Here is a 22,371-nt window from a genome sequence, read left to right on the forward strand (position 1 = left end):
TCTGTTCCCCCGAATAATCACCTATACTTTTTGCTGTACCATAATTTCTTAATATATCTGTATATTAAGTCCTGAAATGAGATAATAAAAGACTTCCACATTTAATTCTCTTTTTAAATATTATTTTGCCTCTCCCTGCTCTCATACAAATTTTAGAATCAGGTTTTCAATTTCTATTAAAATGCCTGCTGGCATTGTTGTTCAGAATATATTGAATCAAAATGTAAAATGGATGGCTAGTGGGAAGCAGCTGCATACCACAGGGAGATCAGCTCCATGCTTTGTGACCACTTAGAGGGGTGGGATAGGGAGGATGGGAGGGAGATGCAAGAGGGAAGAGAAGATTGGTACAATCATCTAACTGGGTACCTTTGCTCCAGCTTCTACCTGGATCAAGCCATTTTTACTCATTCTCCAGACTTAGCTTCTAAAATAGTTTCCCTGGGAAGCTTTGTTCACATCTCAGATTGTTATTAAGGTCTCATTGTCAAATGTACTTATATGTTGAAGAACAGCTCTTTTACAGCTTTACTTACTGTTGTAATTAAATCATTATTTGGTTAACCTTGCTAGTTGGTAAGTTTAGAGTAATGGGAATCCCACTTAAAAACCAGTTTTAAATTTTTCTTAATATAGAGAAGTATATGAATGAATGCATTCTCCCTGAAAAAAAAATGTAATAGAACATTTGTTCATCCTGCATTCCCTAAGAACAGAGTTAAATGAATATTATTTTGAGGACTGGTGCTGACGAGATGTTTGACAAGGTACTACTGAGGCATGACTAATAAAAAATATGGGAGTTAAGGCCGGGGGAGAACAAAGCTGTTACCTATAATCACTAATGTGACAAGAATAAATAAATAGAAATTGGTGAAATCAATTGCATGGAAATGACTCATGATGAGTTTCCTGGGAAACTAAGTACATTAATCCCCTGAAGTAAGAACCACACGCTGGCTGGTAAAAAGATGACTGGCAAGTCCTGGAAATAAATTTGCTTTGGCAGCAGGAGGTTGGGAGCTGAACCCCTGAGTTCAAATTTCATAGGGGCATTGAGTGTAACAGAGGGACAAGGAATGATGCAGGAGGAAATCAGAAATCTAGTTGGGGCAGGATCTAAGAAGGAGATAATTGGAATCTGGTAGAGAGTAGGGCTGCTTTTGTAAGGAACTGAAGACCCAGAATCCCTGTTGCTGGAATATAGGGAGAACCTTTTCTTGATCCTGATAAATTCAGAGTGGCATGGATATAGATACACTACCAAATGTAAAATCGATAGCTAGTGGAAAGCAGCCGCATAGCACAGGGAGATCAGCTCCATGCTTTGTGACCACCTAGAGGGGTGGGATAGGGAAGGTGGGAGGGAGACGCAAGAGGGAGGGGGTATGGGGATATATGTATACGTATAGCTGATTCACTTTGTTATAAAGCAGAAACTAACACACCGTGGTAAAGCAATTATACTCCAATAAGGATATTAAAAAAAAAAAAAAGCTTTGAATCCGGCCTCTGTATCCCAACACCAAATTAAATCTCAGAGACAGAGTTTTGGGTGAAGTAGAAAAGAATAGCTTTATTGCTTTGTCAGGCAAAGGCGGACACAGCAGGCTAGTGCCCACAAAACTGTGTGTCCCAAGAACTGGGGGGGAGGGGAGTAGCTGTAAGGAGTTTTATAATCAAGGGGCAGGGTTACTAATAGGGACCGTGGTGCATGCAGGGCCCACATTCCCTCAATCCAGAGATCATCTGGTGTCAGGTGATGAGGGTTGAACTGTGACCTTCTCTGGAATGAAGAATGCTTCATCAAGTAGTTAACATCTTCCATTTGGTGGTGGTTTTAGTTCTGCAGAAGAGCTCAAATATATTGTTATGTGTTTCCCTTGAGGGGGAACCAGGACTCTGCCTCAAGTCTGTACCCAGTGTTTCTTGACTGCTCTTCCCTTATCTCTGCATCCCCTCGCTTTCCTGATTAGCAGCGGTTTGAACCTGCCCTTTGGAACTCAGGGAAGGGGACACGGAAAGGCTTTTGTGCCCAGGAACTCCACAGGGCCCTGCTCAGTTTCAGAGGTAGGGGTTGGCTGTTTCTAGATTGTTGTATGGGATTGGGACAGTTTCTTGAGAAATAATGATAAAAGTTTTTATACTTTGATACTTATATATTTCAATGAGACTTTATTATATTTAACTTCAGCACCAGTTGTGATATTACAAATTTATTCTTTCCAACATTATAATTACTAGGTGTGTGTGAGTACTTCACTTTATGGCTGTATAAATATTATTGAAACTATCCCTGATTCTTCTTTAAAACGAAGTTTGCTTTTCAACTAGAGTACTTCCGGAGGCCAGAGAACCACTTTCACATCTGAAATATGCAGGTAATTTTTAATCAGAGGCTGCTCCGACTTAACCAAAGTGGGCATTTGCATATGGGGATACCTTGGATTATCACATTTTCAAAACTTATGGAAGTTATAAACAAAATATGATTACATTCATAGGGGAGCAACCCGATATTACTATTTCAATTTCTGTCAGGGATGCCAAATAAAATTTCTATATTTTCTCTCATTATTTTGACCCCTTTAGATTTCCCAGTAATAGTCTAAAAACCATGAATCTTTCCCAAGCATTCTAATAGTGATGATGATGGTGATGATGATGTGGAGGAGAAGAAGAGAGAGAAATGACTGAAGGGGAGAGAAGATGAGATCGCGTGGCACAACTGAAATTACATTAAAATGAAATAGGAGGGCTTCCCTGGTGGCGCAGTGATTGAGAGTCCGCCTGCCGATGCGGGGGACACGGGTTCGTGCCCCGATCTGGGAGGATCCCACATGCCGCAGAGCAGCTGGGCCCGTGAGCCATGGCCGCTGAGCCTGCGAGTCTGGAGCCTGTGCTCCACAACGGGAGAGGCCACAACAGTGAGAGGCCCGTGTACCGCAAAAAAACAAAAAACAAAAAACAAACAAAAAAACAAAATGAATTGATATCGCCCCTTAAAGATTTTGTCAATCTGGACTTCCCTGGTGGGACAGTGTTTGAGAGTCCGCCTGCCGATGCAGGGGACACGGGTTCGTGCCCCGGTCCGGCAAGATCCCACATGCCGCGGAGCGGCTGGGCCCGTGAGCCATGGCTGCTAAGCCTGCACGTCTGGAGCCTGTGGTCCGCAACGGGAGAGGTCACAACAGTGAGAGGCCCGCGTACCGCAAAAAAATAAATAAATAAATAAAAAGAAATAGGAATTAGGAGTTCTGTTGTTAGCCTTACCATTAACTTCCCGAGAGACCAAGAAACGAATGCTTCTAGTTCTCAAGTTCTACATCTGTACAATAAGTAAGTTCAGCTTGGGGATCTATACAGTTACTTGTGTCACTCATATTTAATGTACTTAGGAAGAGAGTGAGACATTTTCATTTCCTTAAAGAAATGCCATCTTTGGCAAGTCTGGTTCTCTTTGAGCCACTCTCTTCTTAAATGCTAAAAGGACCTTAAAATATAATAAGCAAATTCCTCGCAGGTCTGCTTGAGGGTATAATGAAATACTAACACTTAGGAAATTTCTTTAGATTCCTTGGCTCTACACAAAGATAACATTTTACTTTTATGTTTGGCTCATTTACAGCAAGTTATATTTTTAGCAACTTATTATTTCCTGAAATTATATGTACATTTATAAAAACTTAGAAAATAACCATAAAAAATCAAACAGTATCCAATTTCATGGTGAGAGGCAACCAAAACGGACATATGGGCAGTTCTAGAAGCTCATTTTCAGCTGCTTTGAGTTTGAGACTTGGGAAGGCATTGAGATGAAACAAATGCCTTCTGAACCTGACCCTTCTAGAGCCTCTAGAGCAGCCCATATATCTGTTTTGGTTTTATCTCACCTCGGTTTAGAGATAACCTCCTTACATACACTTAAGAGAAATGAATCAGACTAGAAACTGGCTGTTGAAATGCAAAATTCAGATACTTTTGCCAACCAAAATGAGGCTAATTCAATGATAGTTAATGAAAGATCATAGGCATTTTTTTCTCAAGTTTACAAATGTATACTAGTCCTTCATTTACTTTTTTTTATATGAACCAGAACATATGAACTAAATTATTTCCTTGTTTTCCTAATTCTGTCCTTCTGCAGATACAAACACATATTCAATTGTTCATGAGTGAATTCAGCTCTCCTCTGCTTCAGAGATTTATAGTCAGAGAAAGTTGTGCCTTCAGTGAAATTCCAGGAAATTACCATATTAAGACACTTGAAATTCTGAAGACATTAGTTAAGACCTTGCACAGAGTTAGGATTTCAAAGCCCATTCACAGGGGAATATTGATCTTTTGTTTTAATCCCGCAAATGGACAAGAGAACAAAATTAGAAAATAAACAGATAACAAACCACCACATTGTTTTTGGATTAAGGGGTTTATTACATTTAATTCATGTGAATTTCATTTTGAGGAGAAAATCTATTGAAATAAATTCTATCACAAATGGTGACATTAGACATTAAATTTGGTTTATTGTTCAGTTTACTGCTGGCAATACATTTTTAAAAGGTGAGAAATCGGTAGCTATAAGATAAAAATAAACTACAAATTTTAAATAAAAAGAACCTCATATGGCTGTAAATTAACACCATTCATAAAAATTCAAACATCAAAGAAAAAAATGGATGAAAATTTGGAAATATTTTAAAATGCATAATGATGATATAACCCAGTAAAATTTGAGAGGTACAGCTGTTTAGAAGGAAAACTTTAGATTTTAAAGTATATATAACAATTCAAGACAGCTTGAAATCAATTATTTTAGTACTTTATATGAGGAACTTAGAAAAAAGTAGCAATTTAAACCAAAAGTAAATTTAAGATAGAAATAAGAAAGGAAAGAACAGAAATCAATGAAATAGAAGTCAAATATAAAACAGAGAAAAAAAACAAGGTCAAAATTTAGATTTTGAGAAAATCAATTATTTTAATTTTTAAAAGAAACATCATATAAGAAAAGAAGTAACCAATAGCTTCACAAAATTTAAATAATTATTTGGAAAAATATTTATTTTTCTATATTCCAAAGCAGAATTAATTTTTTTTTCATTTTTTCCAGTAGGCGAGGTAAATATCTTAGCCTTCCTCATTCTCCCTCTTTTCCAAACACTTCCTCAAAATAGCCCTGTTGGCAAACTTAAGAGTAACCACAGGATGAGCAGGGAGCAGAACTACTCTTAGAAAAAGTGGAAAGTTAATCCATTTGTTTTCAAAGGGTATAGAATCTTAGTACATAACCTCTGCACCAATCAAAGAGGCTCATGGCCTCATTCTTTACTAGTTTATTTTCATCTTTAATTCTACATTTGTATTAAAGTGAATGATGAGGGTTATCAGTTGAAGGAGACTTCCCAGGAACTCAGAACCTGGTCAACCCAGCTCCGGTCTTGTATTGATTATTCTGTACAGTGTAGGTTTCCAGGGGCAGCTTTTTTTTTTTTTTTTAAGAAAAAAACGTAATTATAAAACTGGGCATTTCCAAAATATGTGTGGTCTTTACCGTGGAAATATTGACTTGCAAGTTTTTTGTTTGTGAGTCTGTATTCCTTAGATATGGATCCAATTCCTTCTGATATGAGAAGTGTTATTGATAGATTATAGTACTTTTTCAACTGCACCCACTTCTGGAAATTGTTGATCAAATCAGGCAGTGTCAAATTATTTATTTTACAGAAAATTTTTGAGGATAAAATTTTTCTGAAAACATTTTTATTTTTTCTTTATTTTTGAAGGATATTTTGAACTGATATAGTTTGACTTTTTAAAAAAACTTAAATCCTTAACTTTCTGTTTGAGAATATCCATTAGGAGGTTGTTGTTATTGTTTTTAAATGTACATATCTTTTAAAATTCCCTATATATTTATTAGTTATATCCATCTTTTTCTTAAATTATTCACATATCCATCATGGGCATTTTAGCCAACTAATTCTAATAAGTGTGTTAAATGTGGATTTCCTCTTATTGATTGTTATTCTTTTGATGGGGGTAGTAACACATGCTTTCTGACATTTTTTTGTAATGTTTTATTGCATTATGACATTGTATATAAAAGAACAGTGTATCTTGTAGTATAAATATTTATATTTTTGTACACATATGATTATATAATTATGTAATTGATACACATATATACACACAAATATATATATGAAAATATTTTGATTTAATGTTTTCAAGAGAATGTAAGTCCTTTTTTCTGCATGTTAGATGGGTCAAGGGCTTATCAGTAATGTTATTCTAATAACTGAGTTAGGCAGGCACCATCTCTATTTTTTAAAAAAAAAATTTAATTTAATTTAATTTATTTTTTATACAACAGGTTCGTATTAGTTATCCATTTTATGCATATTAGTGTATACATGTCATCTAATTTTAATCAGCTTGATTGAACCTCTAGTTTGCCTTACTTTGACCAGGTATTCTGCCACTCCCTGATCTGAGCTCATTATTATATTTTATTTCAGCTGGGAGGGATATTGGCCCATAGTTTCAGACTGTTTTAGTTTGCCTTTGAAGTCATTTGAGTTTTGTACATTTTAGTTACTGTATTTTACAGTTTTTGCATTTTTCATTTTCATCTTTATATATTCAAGCACTCTGTCAAAATTCTTAAACTTGTCTTTAATTTCTTAAGAAAAATAACCACAATTATTTTTGTGTATATTTCTAATATGTTCATTATCTGGATCTCCTGTAGACTTGTTTGTACTCTATGTTGTCTCTTGTTCTTGTCTTGCTTTTTTTGCAGTATTGATAATTTTTAATCAATTACTATAGGTAATTTGAGGTCTATTTGCAGAAGAATTTACTCTGGAGGTACCAAGCTGGGGCAAGATTACTAATATTGTCATATCATCAAGATTGATGTAATTCAAAGGTTGACTTCAGTTCCTGTGAAACATATTCTGTTTGTATACCCTTAAAATTCTAGTGGAGCTTTAAAATCCTATAATGTTTCAAAATCCTAGAATGTTTACCAATAACCCCAGTTCCTTACAATGCCATGGGAGTCTAATTCTGTTCATTCACACTATGAGCCCATTGACGTTTTTGGATTTAGTGGGCAACTCTAGGAAGAAATCAGCCCAAATACCAACATTTCTTTTGACTTAAAACCTCTCCTAATTTTGATCTAGCAGTTCTTAGCCTGGTAATGCTCCAGTGTTTGTGCACAGATTATTTTATCCAGTTTTACTAGCGTTCTAGTAGTGATTTGAACTACCAACTCTGATGCTGACAAAAGTTATACTTGGTAAATAATATCATGTTACACTTCTATATATAAGGATGGCTGGTAAAAATATTTATTTTACAATATATGCAAAATTATTTAGAATAGACAAGAAATCTGGTGTGAGAATTATCACTGGAAGTCGGTTCCAGTAAATTTAATAGGTGGAGAGGAAACCTAGGATTAATGTCATTAATGTCATTCAAAATTCAAACTTCAAAATGATGGAGTAATGTGCAGCCATTAGAAATGCTATCTAAACCTATTTACCAAATGACTTAATTGCCCATTGTAAATTAACTGCCCATATATTCCCTGAACATACCAGGTAACTTTATATCTCTCTGCTTTGTCCATTCCATTTTATTTTTCCAAACTTTTTCGATTCTATCCTATACTACTTCTGTTTTTACTTTTAATAGGAGGTTCCATCTTTTAGGAAAATTGTGAACATCAATTTCTCTGTAAGACTGGGATCTTTGGCCGGATCTTGAGTCCCTTTGAACTTCCATTGCCTCATGTTTAAAAAACAAACAAACATGTAGCACACAAAAGTTATGTTCCTCTGAGTGCTATTTAAAGTTCTAAAGAAATAATGACTTGAAAATCTCTTTGAACGTTTATTTAGCTCAACACAAAGATAATGCCCTTTTATTATTAGATTTGTCTCCTTTTCAAAATGTGTCCAACAGCAATGTACCATTTTCTGAAATCTGTGTCCTATAAAAAAGATTAGCACATGACTATAAAAAAGTAAAAGTAAAGGATATCCATTTTTTGCTGACATAAAGGTTGTGGTTCTCAGCCATATATAGCCTGAGCCACTGGAAAGCATAGACATAAAAACTCACACATCCTGAATCAAAATTCTTCACAACAAGAATAATTGGCTTCCTTCTTACATGCTGTAAAAAAATGACTTTCATGGAAAAGAACTTACTGAGATTCAAAAAGTCGGTCACTTTTACCAACCAACTTTGGATGAAGTTAATAGAAGTTATTTAAGCTTTATATTTAGTATTTTCTGAAAATACACAGACACAAGTTAGATTTATATTTAATTTTTATGTGCAAACCTAGAACTATATCTAAATTTTATTCTTTCTCTCTGCATTCCATACATATCCATTAACTTTTGTGCTTTTCTTCTCCTGTGAAGAGAGGTATAAGGACACATGATTTAAAGAACAAGGCTTTTATAGTTCTTGAGATGTTTATTTATACTGTCTAATAATAATAACATATATGGATGCCAGAATAAATGTGTTTATTTACTTAAGATAATTAGATACTGTTAAATTTTGAAGGATATCTAATAATTGGATGATTTCCATCACCAATGCAGGTATATGATTTAAATTTAGGTTTGTTACTTAGTTTTACATTTTACAAGACCAAATCTGTAAGTTAGGTTGGGTGGCTGCAGAGTGAGTGAACAGCCAGTCTTTGGGGACCATGAAGAGGGTTGTTTCCTGTGAGAATAAAATAGTTGTCATTTGGGGTTTCCCTGGTGGCGCAGTGGTTGAGAGTCCGCCTGCTGATGCAGGGGACACGGGTTCGTGCCCCGGTCCGGCAAGATCCCACATGCCGCGGAGTGGCTAGGCCCGTGAGCCATGGCCGCTGAGCCTGCGCGTCCGGAGCCTGTGCTCCACAACAGGAGAGGCCACAACAGTGAGAGGCCTGCGTACCGCAAAAAAAAAAAAAAAAAAAAGTTGTCATTCTGCCAAAAGATCTGGACATTCAATAAATTGGTCTTTAGAAGCCAGATCCACAGATAGGCCGAAAATCAAAATAGTTTGGGTGGCAGAATCTGGATCCATAGCCCAAGGTAGGAGAGCCCTGGACTCTATAACCCAGGTGTCTGAAGCCACTGGATCTACAGCCCGGTGAGTAGCAGCTTCTGGATCCAGAGCTCAGGGAGCAGCCTCTGCTGGACCTAAAGCCCAGAGACCCAGCATATATTGTCTAGCAGGGATGGTAGAGAGTGGAGGTCCTTGGACAGTAGCAGGATGTCTGGCAAGAACTGGACACTGCACTGAATGCCTGGCACATTGTGGGCTCATAGCAGGTCTCCTGACAGCTACTGCAGAGAGAGGAGCCCAGCTGGCATGTGCTGGGAGAGTAGAGATCAGTGCTATAGACAAGGTTGCTGGAGTAGAAGGAGCCTTGGTAGTGCAGATGACTCCCAAGGGAGCTGGAGGAGAAGTTTCCAGAGCAGCAGTTGTAGGACATGTTGACAGGGGATGTGAGTTCAGCTGAATTAGACTGACAGTATTCTGTGGTATTAGACTGAGAATATTCTGTGGCATTTATATACTCTCAGAAATAGGTGTTTACAGCTACAAGGTCACCATTCCTACATGTCTGCTCCCTCATGTGCATAGCATTACCTCAATCACCATTTCTGTAATTGCAGCTGCATAGTTCCCTACACATTGTATTTATGGGTGCTATAATAGTTTTGGTTACAACACAAAGCCAATAAGCTAGTCATGTCACAAATGCTATGACCGTTTTATATTAATGACCATCCCATCACAGCCAAGAATGTCCCTTCTTCCTGGTATACGCTGCATGTGTATCTGAGCCTGGCTTTGCTGGGGTATGCATTCCTTCTAAGGATGGAGATCAAAATGGTACCATCTTTCTTTCTTATTTGGTTAGAGGCATAGCTTTGGCCTTCTAAAAAGCCTTCTAAAGATTGAAACTACTTGTGACTATTCATTTTTTTCTCCAAAATTAATTTCCAAGTATTAAATATTAATGCAAATATCTTATAACCAATGGAGAAAGCCCAGCAATGTTACAAATGGAATGGAGGAAAGCTACTAACAGAGGGGACCCTGGGTCTAAAGCCATTGGATCCACAGCCCAATGAGTAGCAGTTTCCAGATCCAGAGCTCAGGAAGCTGCAGCTGCTGAACCTAAATCCCAGAGACCCAGGGTCAGTTTTCCATCAGAGTGTGGAGGTCCTTGGGTGGTAGCAGGATGTCTGACAGCGACTGGACACCACACAGGATGTCTGGCACCTGGTGGGCTCACAGCAGGTCTCCTGACTGTAGAGAGAGGAGTCCAGCTGGCAGGTGTTGGGAGAGCAGAGGTCAATGCTGTAGACCAGGTTGCTGGGGTAGAAGGAGCCACGGGAGAAGCCTGGCTAGCACTGGTAGCCCCCAAGGGAGTGGGAGGAGAAGTTTCCAGAGCAGCAATTGTAGGACATCTTGACGGGAGATATGAGTTCAGCAGAAATACACTGAGAATATTCTGAAGTCTAAGGTCATCTTGTGGACTGGGTAATTATATACTCTTGTCAATGGTTCGGCACAGTACTGGTGCAATCCTCTCACATTTTTCACTCCTCTTCTGCATGTGTGTAATTCATTAATCATCTCTGTAATTGCAGTTGACTAGTTTCCTACTTATTCTATTTACTGGTGCCATGATTTATTATAACACAAAGCCAATGACCATTCCTGTACAGAAATTCTAGGACAATTTGTCAGTTATCTTCATCCTATTAAGGCCAGGAAAGCCCATTTTTTACTTCCTGGCCATGACTCCATGTATATCTACTCCTGCTTTGCTCTGGGATTTCTTCTGTCACTTTTCTACCATGTCAAGTGATCAGTGACGTAACTTTGTCTTTTATAAGGATGCTTCTAATGATTGATTCTAGTTGTCACTACTGATTCACATTCTTCAAATTTATTTTCCATCTATCACATGTTATTATACAGTGCTGCTCATATCCAATGGAGGGAAGAAAAATAACACATAATGAGAAATGGTTAGAAACAGAAAGGAATCAGGCAAACATTTAAAGACAAAGTGACTCCAGAAGACTAAATTAAGATGGAACCACAGGAAGAAACCGATTTGGGGCATGTGAAGAGGGAGTGGGGATAATGATGGTAGTTTGAGAAACTGGGAAAAGGGATGAAGAGACAGGGATTTCAGGTATCTCTTCTACTTGCTTTGAGACTATGGATCTAAATGCCATTACAAAAAAACACTTCAAAAATGAATATAATTTATATATTTTCATATATTTTTATTTACCTCATACAAATTTTAAAAGAACCTGGGTTCTGCATCCTAGAACAACTCAGGCTTTTCTCTGCTCATACTGTGAATGATTTTTGTGCATTTTTCAAAGTCAGTTCCTTTTCTGTAATTTCTTTCAAAAATATAAAATATTTTCCCTTTGTCACCCCTGTTCTCCATTTTATTTTTTCTGTTGTATAATATAATAGCTGAGTGCTAATTTCCAGTGGGCTAATTATATCAGATAAACTTGCACTGAAATAAACACAGAAATTCTTTAGGATGAAGGAAAATAATCTTAAAAGGAAACATTAAGTTTCAAGAAAGAATAGAATATTTGCTAGTTGGATTCTCCAGGAAGCAGGCACTGAGACAGGAATGGAAGAACAAAAAGTTTGTAAGAGAGTAACACTTGTGAAAGAAAAAAAGCCATTCTACCACCTTGTTCAGTCATTGACAAGGGGCTGCCATGAGAAAAACCTGACCTTGGCTTGAAATCTGAGGCAGATTCCAAGGAAGCCAACAGAGAAAGGCTGTCAGCTAACCTCACTTGTCACATCTGGATAGCTATTCCTTTTTTGAAGTGATGTGATGTGAGTTCCAGTGCAGATCTGTACCTGTCACAGTCCACCATTTTCACCTTGAGGGTCAACTTATCAGGAGAGAGATTCTCCGTAGCTCTGGTTGGCCTCTCTTCCTGAGGGGAAATGTTCAAGAGTGACTGGGTGGGATGAAACGCACTCTGTCACTGCATTTGATCTTGGAGCTGAGATGGGTACTCATTATTTCCCTCCTTCACAATCCATTAGAAATTTGCTTCACCCTCAGCTACCACTTCTATTGGTCTCAGTGGATTTCTTGGTGGTATTACCTGTGCCCTTTCCTAAGAAGTATGAACACTGATAACCATACCCTTTTCTTGCTATAGTTACTGCACATGACAAATCACATCAGTTGGGCGGGAATTTTCAAGGGCCATCCAAGTAGATCGACTGAGCTCCACACATACTCCCTCTTACCCTCACTGTGTAACAGTAACCCTACTATTTTCTACTAAACAGGATCATCTACCCTTGGATTAGATGGTAACTCTTTTTTTTTTTTGCTTGCTGGTACCTGAAACAAGGAACTCGAAGTGCTCAGCCAGCAGTCTTAATTGTAGTTCAATGGGACCCTTGGTATGTCCGTTAGAAAGTCTATCTTTGGGAACAGGTCTTCTATCCTTGGAAATTCCAGTTGCAGAAATAGGAAGCACAAAGTTCTTAAACGGGTCATTGGGGATGACAGTAAGTGGATATTTGGGACCCAATCTTTGAGGACATTGCTTCCATGCTCCAAGCAAACTTCAGCTTTGCCGTCAGTGGGGCTATTTAATGCACTATCAGGCAGACAGCTTCAGGGTCCTGTGGTTTTTGATATAACTTGTGGATCCCATTTCTTGCTGTCTCTACTATGAAGTGGATTTCCTGATTAGATGCTGCCTTGTGAGGAATTCCATGCTGGTGGATCAAGTTTTTCATCAGCTCCTGAATAATATTGCTGCTGAGATAAGCACGAAAAGCAGAGGCTTACTCTGAATAGGTAGTTATGTGTTTGAGGATGAACCACTGATCTTTCAGGGCACAAGGGGGCCATGTTAACTTGCAACCAAGTGACCAGTTGGTTTCCTTGAGGAATAGTGCCATACTGGGAGTTTAGCATTAGCCTCCTGCTGACAGATTGGACATTTGTAGTGGCATTAATTATATCAGATTTGTAAGTGGGAGCTTATGCTGTTGGACCCATTCATAGCCTCCTTGGTCACTTATTCACATGCTCATCTTGCCAGCATGGTGAGGACTTCTGGCAAAGGCAAGCTAGCTCGACTGACAGTCATTTTGTCAACTTGATTTTTTAGTTCCTCTTCCATGATAGATGCATTCTGGTGGGCATTGAGAAGAAATACAAAGATCTTGACACTTTGGACCAACTTGCATATATCCATCCATATGTCTCTATACCAGATTTTATTGTCTGAATATTATATATTCTCCCTTCCAGGTTTTTAACTAGCTGCTTAGGTCAATTGCAACTGTCTGGGAATCTAGATGTATCATCAACTGGGACCACTTTTGTCTTTTATGCAAAGTGGATAACCAGGTGCTAGACATATGATTCTACACATAGATAAAGCATATTTTTCTCTTCATGGTGTTTAAAGGCATCCATGCAATGAGCCAATCCATCTGCAAGCCTTGCTTGGGCTTTTCCCTTCCTCCTTCAGCTGGTCATTTGAGGCACCAAATGTGACCACACATGTGATCTGAGAAAGAGGTGGTGGTGCAGTGCTGGTCGGTGACATGGGGGTCTGGGCTTCTGCTCATGGAGTCTGCTTTCTTGTTCTGCTAGTGTTCATTCCTCTATGAGCTATTTCTGTCTTACAATGGGTTGTTACTGAGTCCACCTGACTTCATGACTTGGAAGTTTCAACAGAACGCAGCTCACGATGGACAGTTACAGATGCATGATCACTTGTCCCACAGTCAAGTTTTGTACCTCTACCAGGTCCAAGTAGTTTCCAAGGATCTGATTATCCGAAGATATGTTAATTTTCAACTACAGATTATAAGACCTTGTTCTACAACTTTATTTGCCTGCATTGTGATTTTCCCACTGAGGTGTGCCGTAAACTCCACATTGCAGTTTTATTGTATTTTTATTTTTTTCAATACCACAGATGCCACCAACACCATATGGTCTGCCAGATTGTTTGACCCAACCAGTAGGGTTGCTTGCATCTGAGACTAGACCTACAGAATCTTTTCCTGCTCCTGGTCTAAAGGAAGCTTTGTATTAGGCCAGAGAGGTACTTCTACTTGGGGAGTATGTTTGTTCCAGAACCCCAAAAAGCCTACCAGATGCTCTGCTACTTTATTTGTAGTAGGGGATTTAAGAGATTTAACTGTTTGTTATATATTTTATATTTTTTATATTATGTTATATATTTAATATGAATATATTTATATAAAATAAGGAAATATAATGACATACTATTTTACATAATATTTGACAAAAGTTTTATTTTATAAAGTATTTTAAAATGTTTAAATAAGTAGAAAATAGAATGAAAATGAGCAGGCAGAAAGCTATTTTAACAGTATGAATAAGAGAAGATGAATCCTAAGATTAATGTGATCCAAAACTCAAGATATCCAAAACAATGAAGTGAAAGAGACCTATTATACCTCTCTAGCTGATTTTCCATTACTAATCCATACAAATTGTAACTTGATTTTCAATAATTTCCTGAACACAAGTACCTTTGTACCTCTCTGCTTTGATCATTTTATTTCACCTTCTCAGAATTCTCCTTAATCTCTCCCATGTTGCTTGTGTCTTCACTTCTTATATTAGTCCTCATCTATCATATAGATAGATGGTTTTATTTAGTTTCATTGTAAGACTGGGACCTATAGTGAACCCTTAATCTGCTTTGAGTCTTCATTTCCTTCTGTGTAAAATAACTAGTTCATAAAATGTGTGTTTCTCATAATTCTTATAGTGATCTGAAAAATGATGAATAGGAAAATTCTTTGAACCTTGTTCTTTATCTCTGTATAAAGATACTGTCTTTTGGTTATTTTCTTTAGACCTTATCAATATGTTATCTATACTAGCACTATGCTGTTTTCTGAAATATGTGACCTATAAAATGTCAGAATTGCAACATAAAACATAAAAACAAGGAGTGTGTAAATGTGTGTTGCAATATGAATGAAATAGCGACTTCTGATGGTTTGAAAGCCTTGTTTTTCCAGCCATGTTTAATTTGGATCTTGGATACAATAAGGTGAAACTCTACATCTCATGAACCTAATTAATTCTCACCAAATATAATTGGCTTCCTCTTTACACCTGTGAAGAAATCAATTACATACAAAGATACTCAATGAGATGAAGGGATATGGTTTTTTTGCCACCCAACATTGACTGAATCAAAGAAAGCTCTCTAAACTAATGTACAAAACTTTTCATATAACCTAAAATTTTTCCCCATTCAGTTGTATTTTCCAAATTGCTTGCTTTTCTCCTTCAGTCAGCAAACATCAAGGCCCCATATTCTTTGAAGAAAATGTGCTCTATGCCACTCCTGAGATTATTATTCACATGAAGTTTATACATGCAATGTAAGGATTTCAGAAAACAGAAGTTTTGAAGAAGAAAATGTTTAAACCCTCAAATAAATTAGTTCAAATCTCTCAATATTAGTTTTTCAAAGTTTGCTTTCAGAGGTATAGTAAACGTTCACTCAAAAACAGCCTCCAAAAAAAGCAAAAGAAAAAAAACCCCGCTTAACTAGTTAAAACTAACAATAAAATTAGTAGCATATTTGCAAGCCAGATTGAATGAGTTTATTAGATTATATTCATTTAGGTTTTTATCCATTTTGTGAATAAAATTCATGAACAATGATCCCATTAATTCATTAACATTAATTCATTGTTAACATGAATTTCATTAATTGATTTAGTAATATATTTCATTCATTTTACTAATTCCGTTAATTTATTCCATAAAATTAATCATTAAGTTCAGTACATGTGGCAGACAGTTTTTTGGTCAGTATTTCACGAATGGAAAAAAGCTGAAGAACAGGTGATATTCCCGAAGATCATGAAGATGATAGAAGCTCTGTATAGAGGTTGGACACATTGCTCACATCTGAATGTTCCACAAGCTGATCAATAGAAGGCAGATTGGTCTGTAACACAGTAATTGGCACCTCCTAGAGGCAAAGTAGGATGGACGGCAGAACCCGGATCTATGGCTCAACTAAGGGAAGGCGTAGACTTCATAACCCAGGGGTCTGAAGCCATGGGATCCAAAGCCCAGTGTGTAGCAGCTTCTAGATCCATAGCCCAGGGAGCAGCCTCTGCCATGGGATCCAAAGCCCAGTGTGTAGCAGCTTCTGTATCCATAGCCCAGGGAGCAGCCTCTGCTGGACCGAGAGCCCAGAGACCCAGGATAAGTTGTCCAGCAAGGACTGTAGAGCATGCAGGTTCTTGGGCGGTAGCAGAATGTCTGGCAGGGACTGGATAGCACACAGGATGTAAAGCACCTGATGGGCTCATAGCAGCCACTCTGGAGAGAGGAGTCCAGACGGCAGGAGCTGGGAGAGCAGCGGTCAGTGCTGTAGACCAGGTTGCTGGGGTAGGAAGAGCCACAGGAGGAGCCTGAGTAGCACAGGTGGTCCCCAAGGGAGCGGGAGGAGAAGTTTCCTGAGCAGTGATAGTAGGACATGTTGACAGGAGATGTGAGTTCCAATGAGTGACAATGAGAAGATTCTGAGGTTTAATGTCACCTCCTGGACTGGGTTGTTTTTATAATCTTAGCCATGTGTGTGGCATTCTACAGTCACCTTTCTCATGCTTGTAATCTCTCATCTCTGTATGTGTAATTCAATAATATCTTCTGTAATTGCAGATGAAAAATTCCTTTCATCTCATATTCATGGGTGAATTCACCGTGTTGTTAAAGCACTAAGCTAATGACCTGTTCCAAAGTCAGAAATTCTATGACTACATGTCTTTGATGCCATCTCATCATGACCAGAAAATCCCCTACTCTTCTCGCTGGCCAAGATTCTTTGTTCATTTGACTGTATATTGGCTGGGAGCTGCTTACCTCTAAGGGAAGGGATTAAGATGAAGTAAATTTTTTTTGTCAGTGGGATAAAGGCACCCTATTTGCCACCAATGATTTTCTTTCCCTAACTTTATTTCATTGCCTAAAATTATTTTTATATATTTTATTATAAAATTGCTTCTCAAATTCTTTAGAAAGAGAAAATAGATCAGATAAATTGAATAAGAAATATGGTGGATCACAGAGATAAACCAGAACAAATGTTTAGAGGCAAAAATGACTAAAGAAGTCTACTTTGAAGCAGAGACTCAGGGGATGCCAATATGTGCACATGTGAAATGACTCAGAGTCAAATATTTTAGAGTCAATTGGAGATAAGTAGTGACTTTATGGGGTTTTCTATCTCTGTAGTTTAAATTAAAAAGTTCAATATGAGTATAGTTTATGGCTTTTCATATATATATTGTCCCTTTTGTCATCTATATTTAAAATTTTCTAGAGGTCTTTCTTCTCTAGAACAACTCCCAAGTAATATCTTCTGAACATTTCTACCTTCAGATTCTTTCATATGATTTTCTTTTTCACTTTAAAAAATACTTTTTATCTACTCTATTCCTTTAAGATTATTTTTCCACTGTAAAATATCCAAATATCTTCTTTTTATAGAGCTTTCCATAACAGGTAAACCTGAACTAAAATGAATATTGAAGGATTTTCTCAAATTAAAAAGACAATAATCTCAGGGGGAAATTTGGAATTGCAGGAGGGGAAAAGAAGACTGAAATATGAGTAAATTATGTCTAAATACACATTGTACACAGCACTAATAAAGTGGTTCTTAATATATAAGAAGAAGTAAACAGTAATAAATTAAGAATGATCATTAAAATCTAAGATTTTGCTTAAAAATTAAAAGCCTGGAAAAAATAACAAAAGAGTAAAATTATAGCATTAAACCATTTTATTACTCCTCAAATGCATGAAAGGAGACAAAAAGAAACAAAAGATGGATTAAATAACAATAAAATAGTAAATATGTAGGTAGAAATCTGACTGCATCAATAATTAAGTTAAATATAATATGACAAATAGTCCATATAAAAGACTTAGGATATCAGACTGGAATGAAAATCAAAACTATTTTCTACATAAAAGAGATTTTCTTAAATATGAGGAAACAGAAAAGGAAACATAAAAGATATATCTGGCAAAAGAAACAAAAATGCTAGTTCTACTTTATTAATTTCAAAGTTTGCTATATGTTAAGAAGTTTATTGTATATTAATCAAGATATTTCTTAACAATCAATCTGTCAGACTACCAGGAGGATACACATTATTTCATTAGTTATTTAAATGTTACACTAAGGCCACACCATCCAATAGAGTAGGCACTAGCCACATATATCAAATTCAATTTGCATACATTAAATTAAATTAAATTAAAATTCAGTTCCTCAGTCATATTCATCACATTTCAAGTGCACAACAGATAACGTGTGGCTAATGGATACCAAATATTGGAAATTGCGATAAAAAATATTTTCAGCATCAAAGAAAGTTCTCTTGGGCAGTGCTGCCTTAGGGATCACAGCCGATTGTTGATTTGCTAATATAAATTCATATTTTTACTGTTTTCTGTACAATGCAAGAATGTTAGAAATCTTAAGGCCATTTATCCTTATCCCAATTCATGTATTATTATGTTAGTATTTTCATTTTATGTATGCTTATGCATATTGATAAATATTTGTCCCCATGTTTTACAGGCAATATTTGCTTAAATGTACCCAATATATATATTTTATTTACTCTTTATTCTTTCCCACATTTTTTTTGCTATAGGCTAGGATCATTTTGCTTTTGACTATGTGTAACTTTTAACTATATATTTTTGTGTTGGAAGGTTAGTGACAAGTTCTTGAAGTTTTCAATTGTCTGAAAATATCTGTATTTCTATTTCCTTTTTGAAACAGATACTCACTAGTCATGTATTCTAGTTTTAAATTGTTCTTTCTTCACAAATTTGAGGCTATTTAATTGTTTTCCTACCTTCCCCTTTCTATATGTTTAGAGTTCAGTTGTCAATTTTATTGTTGTTGTTGTTGTTGTTGTTGTTTTGTGGTACGCGGGCCTTTCACTGTTGTGGCCTCTCCCGTTGCGGAGCACAGGCTCCAGACGCGCAGGCTCAGCGGCCATGGCTCACGGGCCCAGCCGCTCCGTGGCATGTGGGATCTTCCCGGACTGGGGCACGAACCCGTGTGCCCTGCATCGGCAGGCGGACTCTCAACCACTGCGCCACCAGGGAAGCCCTATTGTTGCTTTTTTTTGAAGGTAACTTGATTTTTTCCCCATAGGTTGTTTTACATTTTTTTTTCTTTTTCTTGTTCATCAGTTTGACTCCATTGTGCCTAGGTGTGGGCCTTTCTTCATATTTGTCATACATGGGATTTGTAACATTTCTTGAGTTTGTGAATTGATTTTCCTCTATTTGGAAAATTCTCTCTGGATCTGTTTCTATTCTATGCTTCGTCTCTTAGATTTGGTGACGCCTTGATTTGTCAATGGCTGTTAATTTTTCATTGAATATGAACGTGTATATATATATTTATATATATGTATATATACATGTGTCTGTGTATAAATATATATATATATATATATATATGTATGTATGTATACACACACACAACTTGTTTTAGGACTCCAGTTGAAATTTTTAGACCTTCCCATATTCTCCATGTTCCATATGCTCTGGAGTGTTGTTCAATATTTTTATGCTTTCTTAACTTTTTAGTTTGAACATACTCTCCTGAACAATCTCTAATTGTTTCTTCAGCTATGTCTAATTTATTTTTAATCCAATTGTAACCAATTCTACATTTAATTTATTGCATTTTTAAATTTTAGAATTTCTACTTGATTCTTTTAATATGTTTCAATGTTCTGCCAAAATTTTCTATCTCTTTATTTCTTAAGCATATGGATTATAGTTATTATAAGATCTATGTCTTACCTTTCTATTTACTGAATCCCTTGTAAGTCTGTTTATACCACATAACACATATTTTGGTTTTAATAATTTATTAACTTCTTGAAGTCTGATAAATTTTCCTTGGATATCAAACTATAACTGTATCATCTATATATTCATCTATATTTACATATTCATTTATAGCTATATATTCATTGGTAATTATAGCTATATAAAACTATATCTATAACTATATCTATGTGGGGATCCACATCCTACAAGGGAATCAATCTAATTTCTGATTCTGAGATATTCTATTCAAACAATACTCTTCCACCAGTTATAGTCTGAGTAAGAAAAATATCTGAGGTCCTCTAAAATTTGTTAAAATCCCCAACTTTGTAGGATTTCAGAACCTATTCCCATGTGCATATTGAGCTTTTTCTTTTTTTTGCGGTACGTGGGCCTCTCACTGTTGTGGCCTCTCCCGTTGTGGAACACAGGCTCTGGACATGCAGGTTCAGTGGCCATGGCTCATGGTCCCAGCCGCTCCGCAGCATGTGGGATCTTCCCAGACCGGGGCACGAACCTATGTCCCCTGCATCGGCAGGCGGACTCTCAACCACTGTGCCACCAGGGAAGCCCTGATCTTTTCATATTATCTCTTTTATCTATCACAATCAAACCCTAGTCAATAAACACTTTTATCTATTACAATCACATAAACAATAATAATAAACAACTAACAATAATAAACATAGCTGGATATCAGAATCGATTAATTTATTAGATTATAATGACTTTTCACACAATTTTGGAAGAAAATACAATGTCAATTCTATCTGCGATGCAGACTTTAGACTTTATTTTGAGTTAGTATTTTAATAATAAAAATTGTTAGATAAAGTTTGTCAGCCAATGTTTAGGACCAGAGACAAGATGACAATTTGATAATTAGAAATAAGAGGGTAATTCTTCCTGTAGATGATGAAAACAATAATGGTTATGAATAGAGTCATTGAAGACATTGGACAAGATTAAAAATTATGTACGATGATCAGTAGGAGCCAGATCCACAGGTTGGTCTGTAACAAGACTGGAAGTTCCCAGAAGTGAAGTAGGATGGGTAGCAGACTCTAGATCCATAGTTTAGAGAAGGGAAACCACGAACTCTGCAAGCCACGGGTCTGAAGCTACTGGAACCACAGCCTGGTAAGTAGGAGCTTCCAGATCCATAGCCCAGGGAGCAGCTGTTGCTGGACCCAAAGCCTAGAGACCCAGAATAAGTTGTCTGAGAGGGCCTGCAGAGTGTGGAGGTTCTTGAGTGGTAGCAGGATATCTGGCTAGGTCTAGACAGCACATAGAATGTCTGATACCTAGTGGGTTTACAGCAGGTCTCCTGACAACCACTGTAGAGAGAGGAGCCCAGCTGGCAGGTAGTGGGACAGCAGGGGTCAGTACCAGTACCAGTAGACCAGGTTGCTGGAGTAAGAAGAGCCACAGGAGGAGCCTGAATAGCACAGGTGGTCCCCAAGGGAGAGAGAGAAGTTTCCAGAGCAGCGATTGTAGGACATATTGACAGGAGATGTGAGTTCAGCTGAATTACAGTGAGAAGATTCTGAGTTTGAATGTTACTCCTGGACTGTGGTATTTATATATTCACAGTAATGGGTGTGGCACCTTACAGTAACATCTTTTCCATATTTGAGCCCACTCATTTGCTTACATGTAACTCAGTAATTCTTTTTGTAATAGCAGTTAACTAACTCCCTTCATCTTATATTTATAAGTGAACTCATTTTTATAGCTCTATGTCAATGAATTATATCTATGTTACAAATGGTCTGACAGTATGGAATTAATGTCTACTTCATCATGGCCAAGGAAGCCCCTCTTATTTTCTTGGGCAATAACTCCTTGTATATCTACTCCTGGTTCGGCTGGGGAAGGTTTTCTTCCTAGAATGGGGACTGCAATGCTGTCATCTCCCTTTTGTGCCAATAGTCAAGAGGCAGAAATCAGGTCTTGTTGAGAAACCTTACAAAGATTGCCTTTATAGCAAGCCATTGATTCTCACTCTGCAACATAATTTTCCATCTTACTTACTTACTGTTTCCAATTTGCTTAACTATTAGCAGTGCTTACTATGTCCAATCTAGAAGAGCCATGTAAAATACGCCAAAGGGATTGAGAGAGATCACTAGGAATGGGGATAATCTTGAATAAATTTTTTAAAATTGTTTTAAAAATTAATCAATTCTAAAGCAAGAACAGACCACTATGGACATATGTGAAGAAAAACAAAGTGGGAGACACTATGGGGATGAAGTGAGGAAACTAGTGACAGTGGTAGAAAGAGGGACAAATCTGCCAGGGTTTTCTTCTAACCCAGTGGACGACCTATGGATACTCTACTTTTAATTCAACTAAATCAAAATTGTTTC

The 22,371-nt window shown here is 37.0% G+C and overlaps 1 protein-coding gene and 3 pseudogenes across 1 annotated transcript; all 4 read right to left on the reverse strand.

Moving 5' to 3' along the window:
- Window positions 1–9,347: 9,347 nt before the first annotated feature.
- Window positions 9,348–9,520, reverse strand: LOC114890975 (annotated as a pseudogene).
- An 806-nt stretch (window positions 9,521–10,326) lies between these two features.
- On the reverse strand, window positions 10,327–10,505 carry LOC114890974 (annotated as a pseudogene).
- Window positions 10,506–16,141: 5,636 nt separating this feature from the next.
- On the reverse strand, window positions 16,142–16,609 carry LOC114891167 (keratin-associated protein 13-2-like). The gene has a single exon (XM_029215291.1). The coding sequence runs from the start codon at window positions 16,607–16,609 to the stop codon at window positions 16,142–16,144; it is 468 nt and encodes a 155-aa protein (XP_029071124.1).
- Window positions 16,610–20,984: 4,375 nt separating this feature from the next.
- On the reverse strand, window positions 20,985–21,552 carry LOC114891149 (annotated as a pseudogene).
- Between the last annotated feature and the right edge of the window lie 819 nt (window positions 21,553–22,371).

The sequence above is a fragment of the Monodon monoceros genome, unplaced genomic scaffold (assembly GCF_005190385.1).
Source record: "Monodon monoceros isolate NGI ecotype Baffin Bay Population unplaced genomic scaffold, NGI_Narwhal_1 Super_Scaffold_11, whole genome shotgun sequence".
In the NCBI taxonomy this organism is placed as follows: domain Eukaryota; kingdom Metazoa; phylum Chordata; class Mammalia; order Artiodactyla; family Monodontidae; genus Monodon; species Monodon monoceros.